Source organism: Oryza sativa, chromosome 6, assembly GCF_034140825.1.
Source record: "Oryza sativa Japonica Group chromosome 6, ASM3414082v1".
NCBI classification, from domain to species: domain Eukaryota; kingdom Viridiplantae; phylum Streptophyta; class Magnoliopsida; order Poales; family Poaceae; genus Oryza; species Oryza sativa.
The window spans coordinates 28,706,185-28,724,670 of NC_089040.1; the positions used below are offsets into that span (position 1 = coordinate 28,706,185).

An 18,486-nucleotide genomic window follows, 5' to 3' on the forward strand; every position below is an offset into this window, starting at 1 on the left:
CACGTGCCAACCACTACTCTGCTTTCCCAGTTATTAATTCCGTCTAGCTCCTGCTTTGCCTGCGATGATTCCGATTAATTCAGATGTTTAGTCCTTGATTAATTGAATTGAATTGATCTCTTTGTCTTCTCCTCTGTCTTTCCTGCTCCCCACTTGCCACCTGAAAGGTACGTCACGTACGTTAACTGTACCAGTGTAAACAAACCGAATTATTCCCCAAATGTACTACTAGTAGTGTAATGCAACTGGTTAGTCCTGTCCAGATTAAGCTAATCACAAATAGTACCACTTCAGTTTGATTATTTTCCAGATTTTCTTTTTCACTACAAGTCGACATCACAGTTCGTAGTGGTAAGTAACAGTTTGATACTCATGGCTCTTGACTATAGCTAGGTTGCTGGGTTGCTACTTGCTAGCAGCTGATGGCGATCGATTGAGATATAGAAAATTCGGATGACTGATGAGGATTGAGGAGAAGTACGGAGTGATATTAACTTAACCAAACCTTGATTAAACCGGCCACTGTCTAGCTTCTCACGCAACACACGCGTGCATTCACAAAAAATACATTTTCTTTTCCCTTTTGAATGGACAGCAATTCAATTATTTGACCGAGAAAGCATTTCTGTCACGGTCAAGACAGTACAAATGAATGATGCTCAGTACTGTATCCTTTGCTTAAATACAGGGATAATTCTGACCGGAACAGTTAATGGATATGATTAAGCTGAAACGGCCGGATCAGCGGAGATTAATTATCAGTACATAATCAGCCTGATAACTACCAAAAATTAATCAAACAAATTAATCCGTGCTTTGGGGTTGATCGATAGATGGGTGGATTTGGGGTTGCTTTCGATCTGACGCCATTGGTGATGAATTGCGTGGACGATCGATCGATCCAACGGTGCACGATTCATGCATTCGTCGGGCTGCACCGGTCAAGCATCTCTTTCGGGTCGACAAGAGGAGTTCGAGTCGGATGAACAGCGACGGCTTTGGATCATTGGCACATGTGCACGATTGAACCTGCGTTCATCACTGCAGATCGATCGATTACGTGCACCTAATAATCTTTGATCATCATCCAGCCGTCGAATGCAACGTACAATATAATGATGATCATCCAGTGATGATCGGTCGATCTAGTGGTGGTGCCAGAAAACTGCACATGTTGCTATAGTTGGATCGATGGAGACTCGATCGATCGATCGATCCATGCATCCATATATCGACTAGTTTGCTCAAAGATCGATCATGTGTATCATATGCATGTGCTTGATTAATTTGAGCCTTTGATCGGTGTAAATATATCAGGCTATCTATCAGCCACACAACCTTAGTTAATTGAGCGTTATTGATACATATGTGTAATATTGTCCATCTTTTTCAAGCCAGTTAGTAGGCATTGACATTGCGGTTTCTCCTCTCCTTTTGTTTTGAGTAAGACATTGCCGTTAGCATTGTCACTTGTCTGCCCAACAATCTCTAGTTAGCTGGCCGGTGTAACGACAAGGACGGTACGTAGTAACATGTCGTAGCCATCGGACCATCCTACACTTGGCTAAGTTCGTTGCACCACTTTTACAACTTATGCTCTCTTTATTCTCCAAAGCGCACACTTCTTAAACTGATAAATGATATATTTCTTTAAAAAAATTATATAAAAGTTATTTGAGAAAAACTTATTAATATAATTTCAAGTTATTTAAGTTAGTATTTAATTAATCATATTCTAATGAGTCACACTATTTTTCGTGCTAAGGTGGAGAAGTTCTCAACACAAAGTAACGGACACACTAGCCCACACACACATTGCAGCCATATATATATATATGTCGCATTTCAGCCATATACACATATCGTTTACAAATGTACGTATTTCATCCGTTTCAAAATAAACTATTCTTTTTACCCAAAAATTTACTATGTCCGTCCTAAAGTTTTAGGGTTAGACACGGTTATTAAGAAAGTTGGTAAAAGTGAGTGATGGAGGGTTGTGATTGGATAGGTAGTGGAGATAGGTGGGAAAAAGTGAATAGTGAAGTATTGTGATTGGTTGGAAAGAAAATATTAGTGGACAAGTTGTTATATTATAGGACAAATTCTGATGCCTAACCGTTGTTATATTTTAGGACGGACCGACGGAGGGAGTATTAATTTTATGATGGAGTATCCAACGTACGTACGTGTACGTCCATGCCACGGACGCATGCACGTGGCGGTGACGACGTGGCAGAATGCCAACGCGACAGCTTTGTGGGAGCACTGGAAACAAAGAGATCATGATCAGCATCTGACAGAGCTAGCTGTGCTGGTGTACTCACTCCAGTACGGAGTACTCCCACAAAGCGCAGCACGACACATGCAGAATAATCGCAGAGGGTTAAATCAGGTCGCGTCAGATAGCTCTCTTTCCAGCTTGGAGACCACGTCGAGCTCGAGCTCTCTCCATCCATGGCTGCAGGGAAGAAGAAGAAGAAGAGACCAGGAAGCAATGAAAGCATGCAGCTGCAGACAGTTGCCTCCTGCCCCAAACCGGCCGGCGATCGATGGATTGGATCGATCCAACCGCGTAACGGCGGAAACACATTTAATCATTCGTTAATTATTGGCTGATAGCTAGCTTGACTCGCAATCACTCTGAAACTCTGAAAAAAAACGACTGAAAGTCTGAAAGCGAGATTGTCTGAACACAACGGCGTCTAGTACTAAACTCCCAGGATATAATTCAGCCTAGCTTGCACGCCAATTCAGCGGCGACGACGAAGCAAATAACCACACTATAACGCGGATGCGAACAGTGTTGCTAAGCTGCACATGGCCCAGCTTGCTCAGCTATCTTTCTACTACTCTTAACATGTTTGTCTTTAAAGAAATTAGCTACCTCTAGCTCTTTAATTATATAGTTTCTTCAGAGTTCATGACACATATGTACAGGAGAATTATTCTTGCTATATTATTTTTTTTGGGTGAGAAGAGGAATGGCAGGTGATGTATGGATGCAGTGCAGAGATATGATTTCTCTAGCTAGCTGGACATGTGTTGTGTTTCATAATTAGGAGTAGTGCTACAACTTTGTTAATTTGCAGTTGAGATTCTCTAGAATTTGGAATGGTTGTAGCCTGTGGTCGCCGCCCATGGTCAAGCTAGAAACTGAGAGGAGTGGAGTGGAGTGGATCATCAGTGGAGGTGATTTAAAAAGTGTCATTTCGTACTACCACCGTACTACTACATGAGAAAATAGTGATGCTATAATGCTCAGGTATCTCAAGTTGAATGCAATATGCTCCGTCCGTTCTATTTTAGCGGGTTTCCGTGAACGTTTAACTGTCTATCTTATTTAAAAATATAAAAAAATTAAAAATATAAGTCATGCATAAAGTACTATTAATCTTTTATCATATAATAATAATAAAAATACTAATAAAAAAATCGAATAAGACGGATGATCAAATGTTGAACATAGAAACTCACAACTACAATTAAAACGAAACAGTGGGAGTATAAATTAATAGTAAGTGCCATTCCTGCTATTAAAAATGCAATATAATTAATAATTCCATTTAAGTTACATACTACGCGTATTTGGTTCATACTGGTTCGTCACTAGCTGTCAGCTGACTCGATAGTCCAAGCAAGGCCGTTGGTTGTTAGAGAATCTGCGATTTTTCTTCTCAGGGGAATAATTTTCAGAGGCTGCTGATGGATGTAGTACTGTACTCTTTTTTTAATACTACTGTCTACCTGTAATTATTTACAGGTCCGGCTGCACAAATCCATGGAGAAAACCAGGCCCAAGTAAGAAGTAACCAAGACATCTAACGGGCAAAGTTGGGCCTGCTTTATTTGGGCCTAACTAGTTCGTCCGGTTCTCTTTTATTGTTTATCAAGCAATTATCCAGGTAATAGTAGAACAACACAAAGAAATTAGGCATCCAATGCAAGTACGAAGACTGGAAGAAGACAGTACAGCGTGCAGAAGAACCTACCATATCTTGCATAGCTTTAAAAACCAGTTATAAGCTAATAATCTTTAAAAAAATGCTTACCGCTTTAAGAGAGTCGTGCAACTTTATTGAGGATGATTATTCAAGAAGTCGATACACACCTATAAAAATGCACTTACATTAACCATATATCTAGCTCATTATACCTTTTTCTACTCCAACATGAATTACTGGATGTAGATGAAGATCCCTTTTTCTACGAACGTTCATCCCGAATTCCTCTTCCATGTCCAACCCATCTGGTGTAACACTAGGAGGAAGATGCCAATCAAAATGGTATAGGAGAGCAGTGAGGGCCAACTCGAGTGTGGCATGTGCAAATGTTATGCCTGGACATATTCTCCGTCCTCCCCCAAATGGTATGAATTCATAGTTTGTGCCTCCAAAATCAACTGTGATTTCCTCAAAACGCTTTGGCAAAAATACTTCCGCATCATCCCAATATCTGTGGTCTCTACCGATGGCCCATACATTCACCAACATGATTGACCCTTTTGGAATGTTATATCCTAATATTTTGCATGACTCTTGACACTCTTTTGGCATAAGTAGGGGTGCTACAGGATGCAGTCTTAGTGTTTCCTTGATTATATTCTTTGGGTAACTTAAATTTATCAAGTCATCTTCTGTTATTCTAGATCTTCCTTGCAAAGCAAGTCGTATCTGTGCTTGCGCCTTCTGCATCACTTGAGGATTCTTCACAAGCTCTGACATGGCCCATTCAAGTATTGTTGATGTTGTTTCGCTTCCACCTGCAAACATGTCCTGGCCAATGCATGTCATGCGTATATGTTAGCACATGTTGAAATTAAGGAGGGTACGTTAGCATATTGCAAGGTTAGATGGATTAATTTCATCCACTTTTGTGCATTGAAGACATGAAAGCACGAGACGGCCATTCATGCACAAATATATAATTCTTTTGGTATTAGAATAAGTTTGACTTTTTTAACGATCTTTGAAGTGCGATTTTGACAATAATTTTGTATTAGAATAAGTTTATTAAAAAGGATACTATGTTTATGAGATTAAAAAAGCACTTTTCAAGAGTGATATACATATATACTATTTTTTATGTTATAAAACTATGTACTTTTCAAAGTATAATAATCAAAGTTTTGACTGGTTATATCAGTCCAAGACATTATTTATCTTATGACCAAAGGGAGTAACTATGACAACTGGCATTAGAGGTCCAAGAATTATAACCAATCGTACTACCATCAGTCGTGCTATGCATGGCTCGCCTATCGGCCCCTTTTAAATACCACATGATATGTAAATAAGCAAAGAATATTATTACCCTCCTACTGATTGTTTAGCATGTTCTGATTTCAAAATATCAAGATTTATGGATTTGTGTCAATAATTGAATTACAAAAACGCTATTTAACGGGATCCCATCCCACTTGCTTATATATCCTCTATTCCCCTCGGCATCTCGAGCGCTGCAAGTGCGGTCGCCTCCATCCTCCCATAGTGCAACATTGCTGCCGTAACTCCTCCTTCCCCTGGCTGTTGGAGCCCTTTGATCTCTCATCTTTGTCCACCATCGTAATCAACCTTCTTCCCTTGCCCTGACTCCCATTGCCCTCATCCCCTCCAACCAATTTACTCCTTTCCGCCTACATCCTTTTAAATCCGGTGTACTCGACAATAAGACGGTGGGAGCGGACCAGCTGAATCTACTCGCGAAGGGGAACATTTCGGGTTGTGGTGGCACTGGTGGGGAAGCGCCTAGGAGCCACCGGGTGGGCTCAGTGGTGGACCTTGTGGAGATTGGGGGAGCAAGCGCCACACATGAGGTTTCATGGCAGTGGAGGAGTTCGTCGACAGATTGGAGGAGCTCATCCAAGGCTATTGGTTCGGTGGCAAAGGTCCTTGTCAGGGTTACGGATAAGGCATACCCTCTATCCTACGACTTATGGAAAATACCGATAAGGTATACCTTCACGTGTACGGTTGGTTTCCGTATACGTTGTTAGGAATTCGCCTCAAATTACGGAAAAATATCTCTACGAGTTAAGAAATTGCCGAAATCCTACTCGGTTATAAGCGAGGTGGAGGGGATCGATGGCAATGGTGACTGCAAGCAATGTGAAGGGGCTCGACGAAGGTGGCGACAAAACCAGAGGTTCAGATGGTATCTGAGTTATAATATACTTGTTGGTACTAGGCGAGGCCTATGTGGTACCGTACTTGGCACTTATGGATATTAGGTGATACCGGTTAGGTACCAAATTTGATACCTATGAGTATCAGGTGATACCAGGGAGGTATTAAGATATGATATATACGTGAGAGTATACTATTTGGATAGGATTCCGTGCTATAGCAACCCTAATTAAATGACAACTGTGTTTAGAGTATAAAATTGTACTGATAGATTAATATTGCAAATAGTTTTCACATAATATTTTATATTTGCTTCATATATATGCTCTGTCCATCTGAAAATATAAGAGACTTTGGATGGATGGATCACTAGGGAATAGCTAGTAAGAATATATTTTTGTAAAAAATCCCAGTGACCCTTTAAAACAAAATTATATTAAAGTCATAGATAAAAAAAATCCATGTGACTCTTTAAAAGAAAATTAAATTAAAGTCTTAGATAAAAAAAAAGAACTTACAAGAATAACGGCTTTGACTGTTGACATGGAGAGAGTGCCACCACCTTCCTTCTGGATTCTCATGAGAGTATTCAGCAAGCACTCGTTGTCGTCACGCGCGTCGTCGTCGCCGCCGTCGTCGTGGTCGCCGCCAGCCGCAGTCGTCGCCGCCGCCTCCCGGTGCTGCTCGATGGCGCGGTCCACCAGCTCGAACAGCTTGGCGTTCAACGCCCTCACGTCGCGCACCGCCGTGCTCCCGACGGCGCGGAGGAGCCTCGACGACGGGAACAGGTCGGCGACGCCGAACCTGCTCGCCTTCCTCTGCGCCTCGCCCAGCGTCTCCAGGAACTCCTCCCGCCATCGGAAGCCGCACTCCCCCATGATGGCGCGCAGCGTCAGGTCGGTAAGCGCCCCGGCGATCTGCCAGCTCACGTTCACCGGCGGCGGCTGATCGCCGCCGGGAGCGGCGGCGGCGGCGGCGATGGCGCCAACGAGGCGGGCGACCTGCTCCTCCCGGATGGGGCGGAACGAGCGCACCCGCCTCGCGTTGAGGAGCTCGAGGCTGCAGATCCCGCGGAGGCGGCGCCACCGCTCGCCGTACGGCGAGAAGAGTATCCCCACCGTGTCGCCGATGGAGTCCCTCACCGTGACGCTCATGGCGCGGGTGGCGAACGCGGCGTCGTGCGTCCTCAGGACCTCCCGGGCGGCGTCCCGCGACGAGGCCACCACGACGGGGAGCTCGCCGAGGCGGAGGTACATGACGCCGCCGCCGCCGCCGCACCGCCGCGCGAGGTCGGCCAGCGCGCGGTGCACCGCCTTCGGGTTCATGGCGAGGTGGTGCAGGCTGCCGATGACGGGGAGCCGCCATGGCCCCGGCGGCAGCCTCGTGCCGGCGGCGGCGTTCTTGCGACGACGACGTAGCTTCAGCTGTACGTGGATCATCACGGGGACGATGAGCAGCAGCAGTAGCGGCGAGTTTAAGCTCCATTTCCATGGGCGATGAAGCAATTTACCCATCTCCATATCCATGGCGTTTGACAAACCTAAACTGATCAGGCTACGTATTTAGGTTTAATTAGTATGTATATGTAGAGCTCTTGATGAGTTAGTGCTGTGTGATTTGATGCCTGCATGGTTAACTTTTCAGGCTGGGGGGTATAAACGTATTTATAGGGGATAAAGCTAGGTGTGTTGTACTCAGACATCTTCCCAAATTGTCGAGCACAACAACTCATCTATTGTTTGTCTCTTATCTATTATTTGTACTCGACAAGATCAGAAAATAAGACATCTCTTACAAGTAACAACTCTTCTACTCCCTCCGTTTCACAATGTAAGTCATTCTAGCATTTCTCACGTTTACATTGATGTTAATGAATCTAGATAGATATATATGTCTAGATTCATTAATATAAATATAAATATGTGAAATAATAGAATGACTTATATCGTGAAACGGAGGAAGTATTATTTATCAAGACTTCGCTAGCTCAAAACAGTTTAATGCCAACCCAACCAACTCATGATTCCAGTCCCAATTAGAAGAGACATTAGATTCACACAGCACGGCCACAATTGCATGAGAATAAAAAGGGAATCTAAAAGGATCCAAAAAAAAGAAAACCTGAGTGAGATGATCCCAGGCTAACCCAATGGCCTCCACCTTGAAGTAGTCCCCAAATCACCAGTTCCTAAGCATCTCGAAGAAAGTTTGACAGAATGTCGAACAAACTCGGCGCCGGCGTGGCGTGCGCCGCAACGGCTCCGGCGGTAGGGGGAACCACTACCCCACCGTCTGGGGCAGTCCCCGGCTGAAGGGGATGAGATGGCGTGCGCTGGTCTAGCGGTGGGCAGCTGCGCGATGGTGCCTCGGTGCCGGTCTGGCGGTGCGGTAGTGCCTCGGCTCTGGTCTGGCGGTGCGATGGTGCGTTGTCGTTGGTCCGTTGCAAGGATGAAGGAGGTCCGGCGTTGCGCGGAACGAGGACGTGAGGTTGTTGGTCCGGCGGTAAACTGTCGCTGGACCATAGTGAGGAGAGGAGGCGTAGAGCGAGGATGCGCGCGGGGAGCAAGGCGCAGAGTGAGTAGGCGGAGTCACCGCGCGGGGATTTGCGCCGCGCAGCCACCGCATGGGGACCGAAATTGCTGGTGGGATGAGATCGGGCAAAATCGCTAGAGGAGATATACTAGCTACGGTGTACAGCGGACGGATGAGATTAGATGGGATGAGGATGAACGGATGAGATAGATGGAATGATTTCACCAATAGGATTGGGAGGGGCAAACTCCTTTTTATATTAGTATATAGATGCGCTGATACAACACTCCATTTTGTGTGCTTCGGGGAGAGTTCCAAACTCCTACTATTGAATACACCCTAAATATGCGGTGCTTCGGGGAGAGTTCCAAACTCCTACTACTGAATACACCCTAAATATGCGGTGGAAGGTGGAAACTCAATTTTGGTGAAAACTCATGTAAACTCTGACAAAAAAGTGTATCTAAGATATAAAAAAAAGAATTCACACATGTAGCTTGTGCAAACTCGACTTTATTGGTAAGAATTGGGAAAATGTAGTCAGATAATTAACTACCAAAAATTATTCAAACCAATTAATCCAGCCGTCGAACACGCAACGTCGTACAATGATGATTATAGGGATGATCGATCTACCTAGTGGTGACCGAAAACTGCACATGTTGCTATATATAGTTGGATCGATGGAGACTCAATCGATCGATACAGGGTGGATTTACAGTGTAATGGTCGGTGGCGATACCGATGACTTTTAGCAAAACCTAGCTATAACGAAACTGTTTATTCATATATTATAACACTATGATCCAAGCATAACAAGTATGCTATAACACTAATAAATACGTTATAACACCAACGAATCGTTTTTTTTTAAGATCTGCCGCTGGATTGATCCATGCATATATCGTTTGCTCAAAGATCGATCATATGTATCATATGCATCTGCTTGATTAATTTGACCCTTTGGTCGGTGTAAATATATCAGGCTATTTATCAGCCACACAAAACCTTAGTTGAGCGTTATTGGTGCATGTGTAATATTGTCCATCTTTTTGAAGCCAATTAGTAGGATTGACATTGCAGTTTCTCCTCCCCTTTTGTTTTGAGTAAGACATTGCGGATGTGGTTCATCGCCCGAGGGAACATCCCCTCATTGTTTGCATGTCATATAAATAGTTATCAAAATTTTTTTTAAAAAAGATAACATAGATTAATACGAAATAAATCACTCTACAAATATAGACCAAATTCAACTTCTACAAGTTGCAACATAAATAACAAATTAAACTGAAAATAGTTATCATACATTCGCAACTATATTTGTTATTTTTGTTACAACTTGTAGAAGTTGAATTTAAACTTGTATGTTTGTAGAGTGATATATTTTATATTAATCTATGTTGCCTTTTTTTTCATATTTTTTTATGACTATTTAGGTGGAATGCATGAAATGAGCCGATATCCCCTCGAGGGTTGAAATGACTTTCCCAGACATTGCTGTTGTCACTTGTCTACCCAGCAAGCTCTAGTTAATTAGCTGGCCGGTGTAACAAGGACGGAACATGCATGTCATAGCCATCAGACCATTCTACACTTGACTGAGTTCGTTTCATCATTTTTACACTTTTTCTTCAACGTGCACGCTTCTTAAATTGATAAATAATACTATTTTTTTTAAAAAAAATAGAAACGTTGTTTGAAAAAAGCTTATTATTTCCTTTGTTTCACAATGTAAGTCATTTTAGCATTTCCAACATTCATATTAATGTTAATGAATCTAAATAGATATATATGTCTAGATTCATTAACATCAATATAAATATAAAAAATGCTAGAATGACTTATATTATAAAACGGATGAAGTATTATATTTTTTAAGTTTTTTAAGCTAGTATTTAATTAATTATGCTCTAATGAGCTATTCCATTTTTCGTGTTGATGTGGAGAACTTTCCAACGCAAAGTAACGAACAACCTATTATTTTAGCTATATATACATATCGTGTACAAATACACGTACTTCGTCCGTTTTAAAATAAACTATTATTTCACCCCTGAAGATTGGTTTATTTTAGGGAGTATCCAACGTACGTGTACGTCCATGCTGGAGGATAACGGACGCATGCACGTGGCCCGGTGATGACGTGGCAGAATGCCAACGCGACAGCTTGGTCCATTCACAATACAAGCTATGGGGCCCGTACCCCTAACCCAAAAAATTGGCCTAAAGACGGCCTATTCTACAGTGCAAGTACCCCTAGTTGTATACAGTGGGGGAGGTAACCGAGTCCACAGTAGTTTAATTGGATAAATGTAGTGGGAGAGGTAACCGAGTCCACAGTGCATGTACCCTGCCAAAATGAGGGCACGGGCAGGTGAAGGAAATAATTCCAAACCTGCCCTCCAGCGCTCGGTCTCGACACCCCTTTCTCCTCCTCGATTCTCTTTGTTTCCTCCGTCGCACGCCTCCTCCCCCACCTCCTTCCCGCACTCCGACTCCTTCTCCTCCCCTCGCCCCGCCCTTACTCCTCCGCTCCCACACGACCACGCCCCAGATCCAGGCCGAGAGGGTGGGGGTCTACGTCCGCCCAGGCGTGGCGGCCGGAGGCCAGCGTGTTAGGAAACGATAGGCGAACAAACGATAAAGAACAATAGATCAATCACAAAAGACACAAGATTTAACGTGGAAAACCCTCCCAAAACAGGAGAGAAAAAACCACGGGCGCCAGCCAGCAAAATATCTTCACTATATCTGAGGTGAGGTTACATCGCCGCACGGCGGCTTACAAGAGGTATATATATAGTGGAACCCTAAAAGGGATGATGATCCGCTACGGCAGAAGCTAGCCTTTATTAAGTGCAAATGAATTTGGATCACAACTCAACACAGCGCGTGGCCCAGTCCGCTCGAGCCCTCTGGCTTGGAGGTGGCGGCCAACGGCGTGGTCCTCGTCGCCGTGCGCCTCGTCGTCGCCCGCGCGGCCGCGCCGCTCGTTTCTCCTCCCCTTCACCTTCTTCCTCCTCTTCGTTGTGCTCTCCTCCCTCGCGGCGGACGCCTGGGCGGCAAGCGGGGACACCGGGGAGGTGAGGCGCCGACGCCGCGGCGACCGACGCGCGTGGGAGGACTCCTCTCCTCGTCGGTGCGCGCGCGGCCGGGGAGGTGGAGTCGTGGTTGCCGGCTCGTCGTCGTCGTCGTGATTTTGCTGGGATGATTTTGCCGTGATGAATTTGCTGTGATGAATTTGCTTTGCTTTTCTTTTTCATCTTGTCGAATCCGATCTTTTCTTTCTTCCAATCTCCAAGATTTTATTGCCTTTTCTCTTCCAATCCGATCTATGGCGGGAGAAATAATGTTGTGGCGGGAGGGGATTTTGGGAGGGCGAATCGGGGATTGCACCTCCCGTTCGCCGCGAGGGCACGCGCTCGTCACGGACACGTGCTCCACAGCGCGCGGAACTTCGCCTCGCGACGGCGCGCGCGGACTCGCCGAGAGGAGGAAGTGCGGCGCTCTGCGTGGGGGCGAGGTGCTTTGCAGGGGCACGGCGACACCCTCCACGTCTGCGTTTTTCTAAGCTGGCACTGTGAAACACCAATCCAACTCACCGCACTGTGAGAGGCCTTAGTACTGGAAACAGAGAAATCTCATGAGCATCTGACAGAGCTAGCTGAGCTGGTGTACTCACTCCAGTACTCCAGTAGCTGAGCTGGTGTACTCCCACTACTGTACCCACCCTAAATATGCGGTGCAAGGTGAAAACTCAATCTTAGAGCTCATATGAATCATAGGATTGAAAAAATGTAGGAATAAGAAAAACTCAGTAATAGTATAGGAAATCATATGCAAAACAGATGATTGAAAAACATAAGAAAATTGTAGGAATGATATTTGATTGGTATAAAGGAAAAACATAGGAATGTTGAGTATTAAGTCAATAGCAATCAAAATTTGAATGGTTTTATTAGGGTTAAACCTTATCTTCCAATAGTATTTTGCCTCGATCCTACCCATAGGAAAAGAAAAATGAGCTCAAGGTGGATGTTAATTTTCCTATGGAATTCTCTTGAAATCATGGTCATAGGAAATATTTTCATGCTTTTTCTATGTTTAATTCCTACAAATCAAAGGGATGAATAGTACCAAATTCCGTAGGATTCTTGTTCCTATGTTTTTTTCTCTATTGTTCCCTATGAATCAAACGAGGCCTTAGTGAAAACTCATGCAAACTCTAACAAAAAGTCTAAGTAAAAAAATAAAAGAATTCACACATGTTAGCTTGTGCAAACTCGACTTCATTTGTGAAAGAATCGACTTCATTTGTACAAGAATTGGAAAAATATTCTTCATCCCTTGAGGGGATTCAAATCTTCTCATTTCTTGCCAGTCATCTAAGTACTTATTACTTTTAAAAAAATGATTTTTAAATGATAAGGTAGATTAGCATGAGATATATTACTCCACACACATAGAAGCTAAAATTTGATGTATATAAGTTGTAACAAAAATAAAAAATAGTTACCATTTTCTTCAAATTTTTTATTACTTAATTATTAGGTGACATACAAGAAACGAGAGGGTATGTCACCTCGAGGGATGATCATCTCATCTGCCTCGGTAAGAAATTAAAAGTACCCAATTTTAAACCAGAAAATTGTCCTAACTATCGATTCGTTCGAAATTTCAACTTAGCCGTCGAATTTTGTCGAGCGGGAGTATTTTAGAAGCAAAGCTTTAGCAGATAGCAAAGGGCAATGCAGTCTTGGGAGAAGTAGTAGTAGCGCCGTAGTGTACACGCACTACGTACGCACGTCCAGCTGGCTAGATTTTTCTCCTCGACGTACATATGCGCGTGGTTGCAGGCCAACGCGCCCAAGTCAAGTCCGACAAGTCGCATGCACGCCGTGACGACGTCGACCTAGATCTTTCTCCTCGACGGCTGCATGCAAGCGTGAAGCGTCTCTGGATTAAGTTTGGGACTAGCTATATTTATTGCGCCATATTTTTCACTAAAAAATAGTCTGTATGTATTTACATTGTAAGTCTCTAAATTACATAAATAATTTTAGTGTATTTACAATGTAAGTTCCAAAATTACATATGTAAATCTTAAAATTACGTATGTAAATCCTAAAATTACATATGTAAGTGGTGTGTAAATGGGATGTAAACTATTGTGTAAATTTGTATAGGAGTATCTAATCATCATGCAACATAAATCTTTGAATAAAACAGTCAGATTCGGTAATCTTTGAATAAAACGATCAGAAAAAAACAGCAAAGCGTGTGTGCTGATGCCCTGTGAGCACGAATCTTCGTGTCAATCTTAATGCTGAAAATTCGACTGTGTTTATGACAAAAATCTATCGCCATAATTATAGCCAATCCGTTATTTTTATTACCACAGATTCACTTTAAAAAAAAATCGAGTGTATATAGACTGACATTTTTTTTTCGCGAACGCGCAAAAAGATTGCACGTCAATATATTAGAAGAATAGAGTTTTTGTTACACGATGCACTCAACTAGACCGGCCTATGCCAAAAAAGGAAGAAAATAATGATAACAAAACAAGGAAGGAAAAGGAAAAAAAAAGTCGATACGACGGTAAGTCTACTCCAAAACAGCAGAATGGGGCAGAGCCACTCTACACTCCCAACAATTCTCCAAAGGAAGCGACGGCTGCTAACGACCACAGCCGGAGACTGACATATACTCGATTTTTTTAATTTTGAATTGGGAAATTTTATCTTTGTTACACAATAGGGGGCATCTTAACTCCCTTCAGGAGTTCACCCACGTTGTATAGATGAAGAAGTTCACCCACGTTGTTATTGATGTGTATAAAGTATTGGCGTCAATTGTGCAAACTTTGTGGGCTAATATGTTGCTTGTTATGCTAAAAGCGTGTGGGCTTGACTTTAGATGGACGTGTCTAAATCTGGAAAGAAAACGGCCCAGGAGGAAAGGCCCATGGGCTTCCTGTGCAGGTGGGCTTATTAGACTTGTAATTTGAAAGGAACGACATTGTGCCTCTTGAGAGGAATTCCCTCTTGAGATGATCAAATTTCCATCTTTGTGGCGCCAGTTTTTTTTTTCAATTTAGTTCTTTAACCTTTCGTATTTTCATCATTCTTTTTTTTTCTGCTTGCCAATGTACTCTCGTGCATGTCGTGTCAATCCTACCACACGGTGTTCGATTAATTATTATGTCCTTTGTTTTAGTACTTAATTAGATTTTGCATTCGATGTTACTGACAATTCAAGCAAGGCTAGCTATTGATTATTGAGAATTTGTGATCTTTGATCTATAGGGAACAACTTTCAGAAGCTGCTGTGTAACTAAGACATCTAAGATATCTAGTTCCTAAAATCCATGCAAAATATTGACCTAGGCCCAAGTAACTAACACATATAGACAAGAAGTTTTTATCTAATGAAGATTTATTTGATCCCCGGTCTCTACCACAATGCACACAACCAATTAGTTTTTACTTAAATAAAATAAAAGAGTGTGGTGGGACAAATACCCAGCTACCCTTAAGAAATAAAAATAGTTGACATGCTAAAAAAAACCACACATATTCTAACAATTAAATCAATTCATGTTAAGTCACGGATAATATTGGAATAAAATACCCTTGTCAACTGATTCTAAAAGTAAAACACCGCTTCATATAATATTATAGATCAATATTGGAGTCAGTTGGAACGCATCGAGATTAAAGAAAAAAGGAGTTTGACATGCTCTATTTGGGCCTAGCTAGTTTGTATATGGTAATAGAACAGAATAACACGAGCAATTGCAAAACATTTCCAAATTAAGCATCACCAAGACTACCACAAAACTGTGTGCAGAAGTTCCTCCTACACAATCTTGTTATCTTGTATAACCATGGAAATCACTTTTCTGCCACCTTTTCTACACGATCTTGCATAAGCCAATGGAATTCTTAACACCTTTCCTTGATGCAAGTCATGCCACCTTTCTGCAAAAAAAAAGAAAAGAAAAAGAGAGAGGCATTTTCACATAATCACACTTCAAACACACCAAGAACTACTTTGAATGAATTGATCATAGTTAATTACCAACTGGAAAAAGACTGAACGGAACACTTGATTAAAAAGAGTGAAAGTATTTACGAAGTTGATGCGCACCTACAATAGAAGGCACTTATATTATTATTTTTCCTTCAAGAAGTCATGTCACCATGGACAAAGATGTGATAAATCATGAGGTCACCCTTCAACGAATTCGGAAAAAAAGGCCAGGCAGGCGTACTGCAGTCAGTTAAAAAGCTTGACCACTGAAGTTTCAGAAAGATAAAATGCAAATTAAGCCTGTTTTTACTGACCATGCCACTTCGATCGGTCGATCTCTTCTAAGCTAGCTAATCTAATTTGTGCCCTGACAACAAAAACTAAGCACAATTGGCCAAATGTTTTCTCTACGTACTTAGCTTGATTAATTTATCTTTGCTGCAACCAGCTGTACTAAATTCCAGTCTTGCAAGCGTGCAGATTGAAAAGGACAAACAAAAGTCTTTGATTCGATTCGATTCAACGAAGATATCATTATTTTCAAGAACTTTTACTAGCATCAGGAAATGTGGATTTTGTTCACCGCAGGCTGAGTCAAAATTGGCATGCATCCTGTCATGTGGAAAAAGAATTGTACAGTGGCCACTCATGTGGTTTCTAGAAGGAAACAGTAAAATGGATGGATGGCTAAGACGATTATCATTCACCTAATCATCTTGTTGGAAATTAACCTTAGAGAAGAGAGTGACATCATCGTAGACTCGTCATGGTCTTTTCGATTGGTTGTCAGCTACGGCTTGATAAGAAAATAATACACACCCGTTGGTCTACGGTCAATTCTTGTATATTGCATATGGAAATTATTACAAACTAGGCATGGTCTTTTAAGCAGTAATATTAATTAATTTATTGATGTCCATTTGCAAGCAGTACCGGTACGTACAGCTGTGCTAATTAATGTAGCTGTCAACTCAAAAAGATGATCAAATTAAGTAACCAATATCAACAAAAAAAATATCTCCGTAAAAAAGTAGCCAATAACAAAGCACTGGTTACAGACTTACAGCTGCTGCGTTGCGTTGTAACAAAAAAACTTTCGAAAAATATAAAAAGATATTTCAATTAGAAAATTCAATAAAAACTTCCTATCATATCGCAAACTTCTCTTAAAGATAGCATGTTTATATCTGAAACAAAATTATTCAATATTGAGTGAGGTGTTTTTCTCTTTCTTCTCAAACTCTGATAAAGAAGCGGTGAGTGTTCCTTTCTCCAGAAAACCGATGCACCTGTTCAATTCCAACATAAAACTATATAATATAATAAGGAAAAAAATAGAAAAGGAACTAAAGAAAATGCAAATTAAGCTGTTGATATGTTTGATCGTTTTTTATGCGGAGTTCATGCTAGAGAGCGTTCACTGATTAGGATTTTTCCATGCGCATATACTCCTACTAGATAGAAAAAAAAGGATAAATTAAACTGCCCCTAAAACGACATCTCGAGAAAACGAATGGCGTGGAAAAAATCAATTGTAGCAGACTAGCTAGCAGTTTTCGTTCTCCATGTGAAGATGAAAGGAAGCTTCGAATTAGCGTACGTATGGTGGTGCACGAAGACAAAGACGTATATATATACGTACAGGGACACATGAAGACACCTCGTATGTAGTTGAAGGGGACCACTTGCGGTGCCCACAAGCTAGCGAATATGAATTACCGGTCTAATGGTGTATCTAAGCCACGAGTTAAACAATCGCCAGCGTATGTATTTATTTGGAAATTGGTTTATGGTAATACCGGCCAGGTCCAAAAAAAATCGATTTTATTTGTGGTTAGTGTACTATATGGTCAATTTGGTATTACCGAAATGATATAATTTTTTATAATAAAAAATTGCTGGGTTATCTTCATGTCTACCAATTAGCTTCGTACTTGGTATTTGATGCTATCAAAAGTAGTAGGATACCATGCGCAGTGGTACTATATATGTACACTCATGGAATTGCTAGCCCTCATGAAATTGGTAACTAATGAACTTCTGTTCTGTTTTGGATGGATGGGGGCTTGTTCCATCACTCAATTTTGTTTTTCCTTTTTCTTCAACGCTAAACTCATATATTGGCTGTGTGTGTGATTGTTGACAGAGACCGGAAATGTAACCATTTCTATTATCTAAAAATGTATTAATACATAGTACATATATTTATAAAGATTAAATTGACAACCCCATAATTATGTGCTTCAATTATGCTTAATTTGAAGACACTAGTAGTATTGTAACATGGCTAAATCTACTGTTTATATATGAAGAAGTCCGAGTCTGGCCGTATTAGCTAGAGTTGATTACGCTGGCAGGGTTGCAAAACTAAAAATAAAAATCTTACTACCTCCGTTACAAAAAGGTTGTAGTTTTACAAGGTTTAACAACGTTTGATCGTCTGTCTTATTTGAAAAAAATTATGATTAGTATTTTTATTGTTATTAGATGATAAAACATGAATAATACTTTATGTGTGACTATTTTTTTAAAAAAAACTTTAAATAAAACGGACGGTTAAACGTTGAACACGAAAACTGATAATTGCCCTTAAATTGGAACAGAGATAGAAGTATAGTATAAGCTACTAGATAAGTAGTACACACTCCGTTTGTTTCATGTTGTAATTAGATGTTTGATGTCTAATTTATTTGAAGTCAAACCTCTTCACGTCTGATCAGAAAAACAAAAACATGGCATTATTTTCTACATGCAAAACAAATATATAAAAATATGATATATATATTCAATTGGG

At 41.4% G+C, this 18,486-nt stretch overlaps 1 protein-coding gene across 1 annotated transcript; it reads right to left on the reverse strand.

Annotated features, from left to right (window-relative positions):
• Window positions 1-4,050: 4,050 nt before the first annotated feature.
• Window positions 4,051-7,808, reverse strand: LOC4341806 (ent-isokaurene C2/C3-hydroxylase-like). The gene is made up of 2 exons (XM_015786512.3): window positions 6,644-7,808; window positions 4,051-4,775 (listed from the first exon to the last, which is right to left on the reverse strand). Exons 1-2 carry the CDS (start codon window positions 7,649-7,651, stop codon window positions 4,143-4,145), a joined length of 1,641 nt encoding a protein of 546 aa, XP_015641998.1. The 5' UTR covers window positions 7,652-7,808; the 3' UTR covers window positions 4,051-4,142.
• Window positions 7,809-18,486: the final 10,678 nt, after the last annotated feature.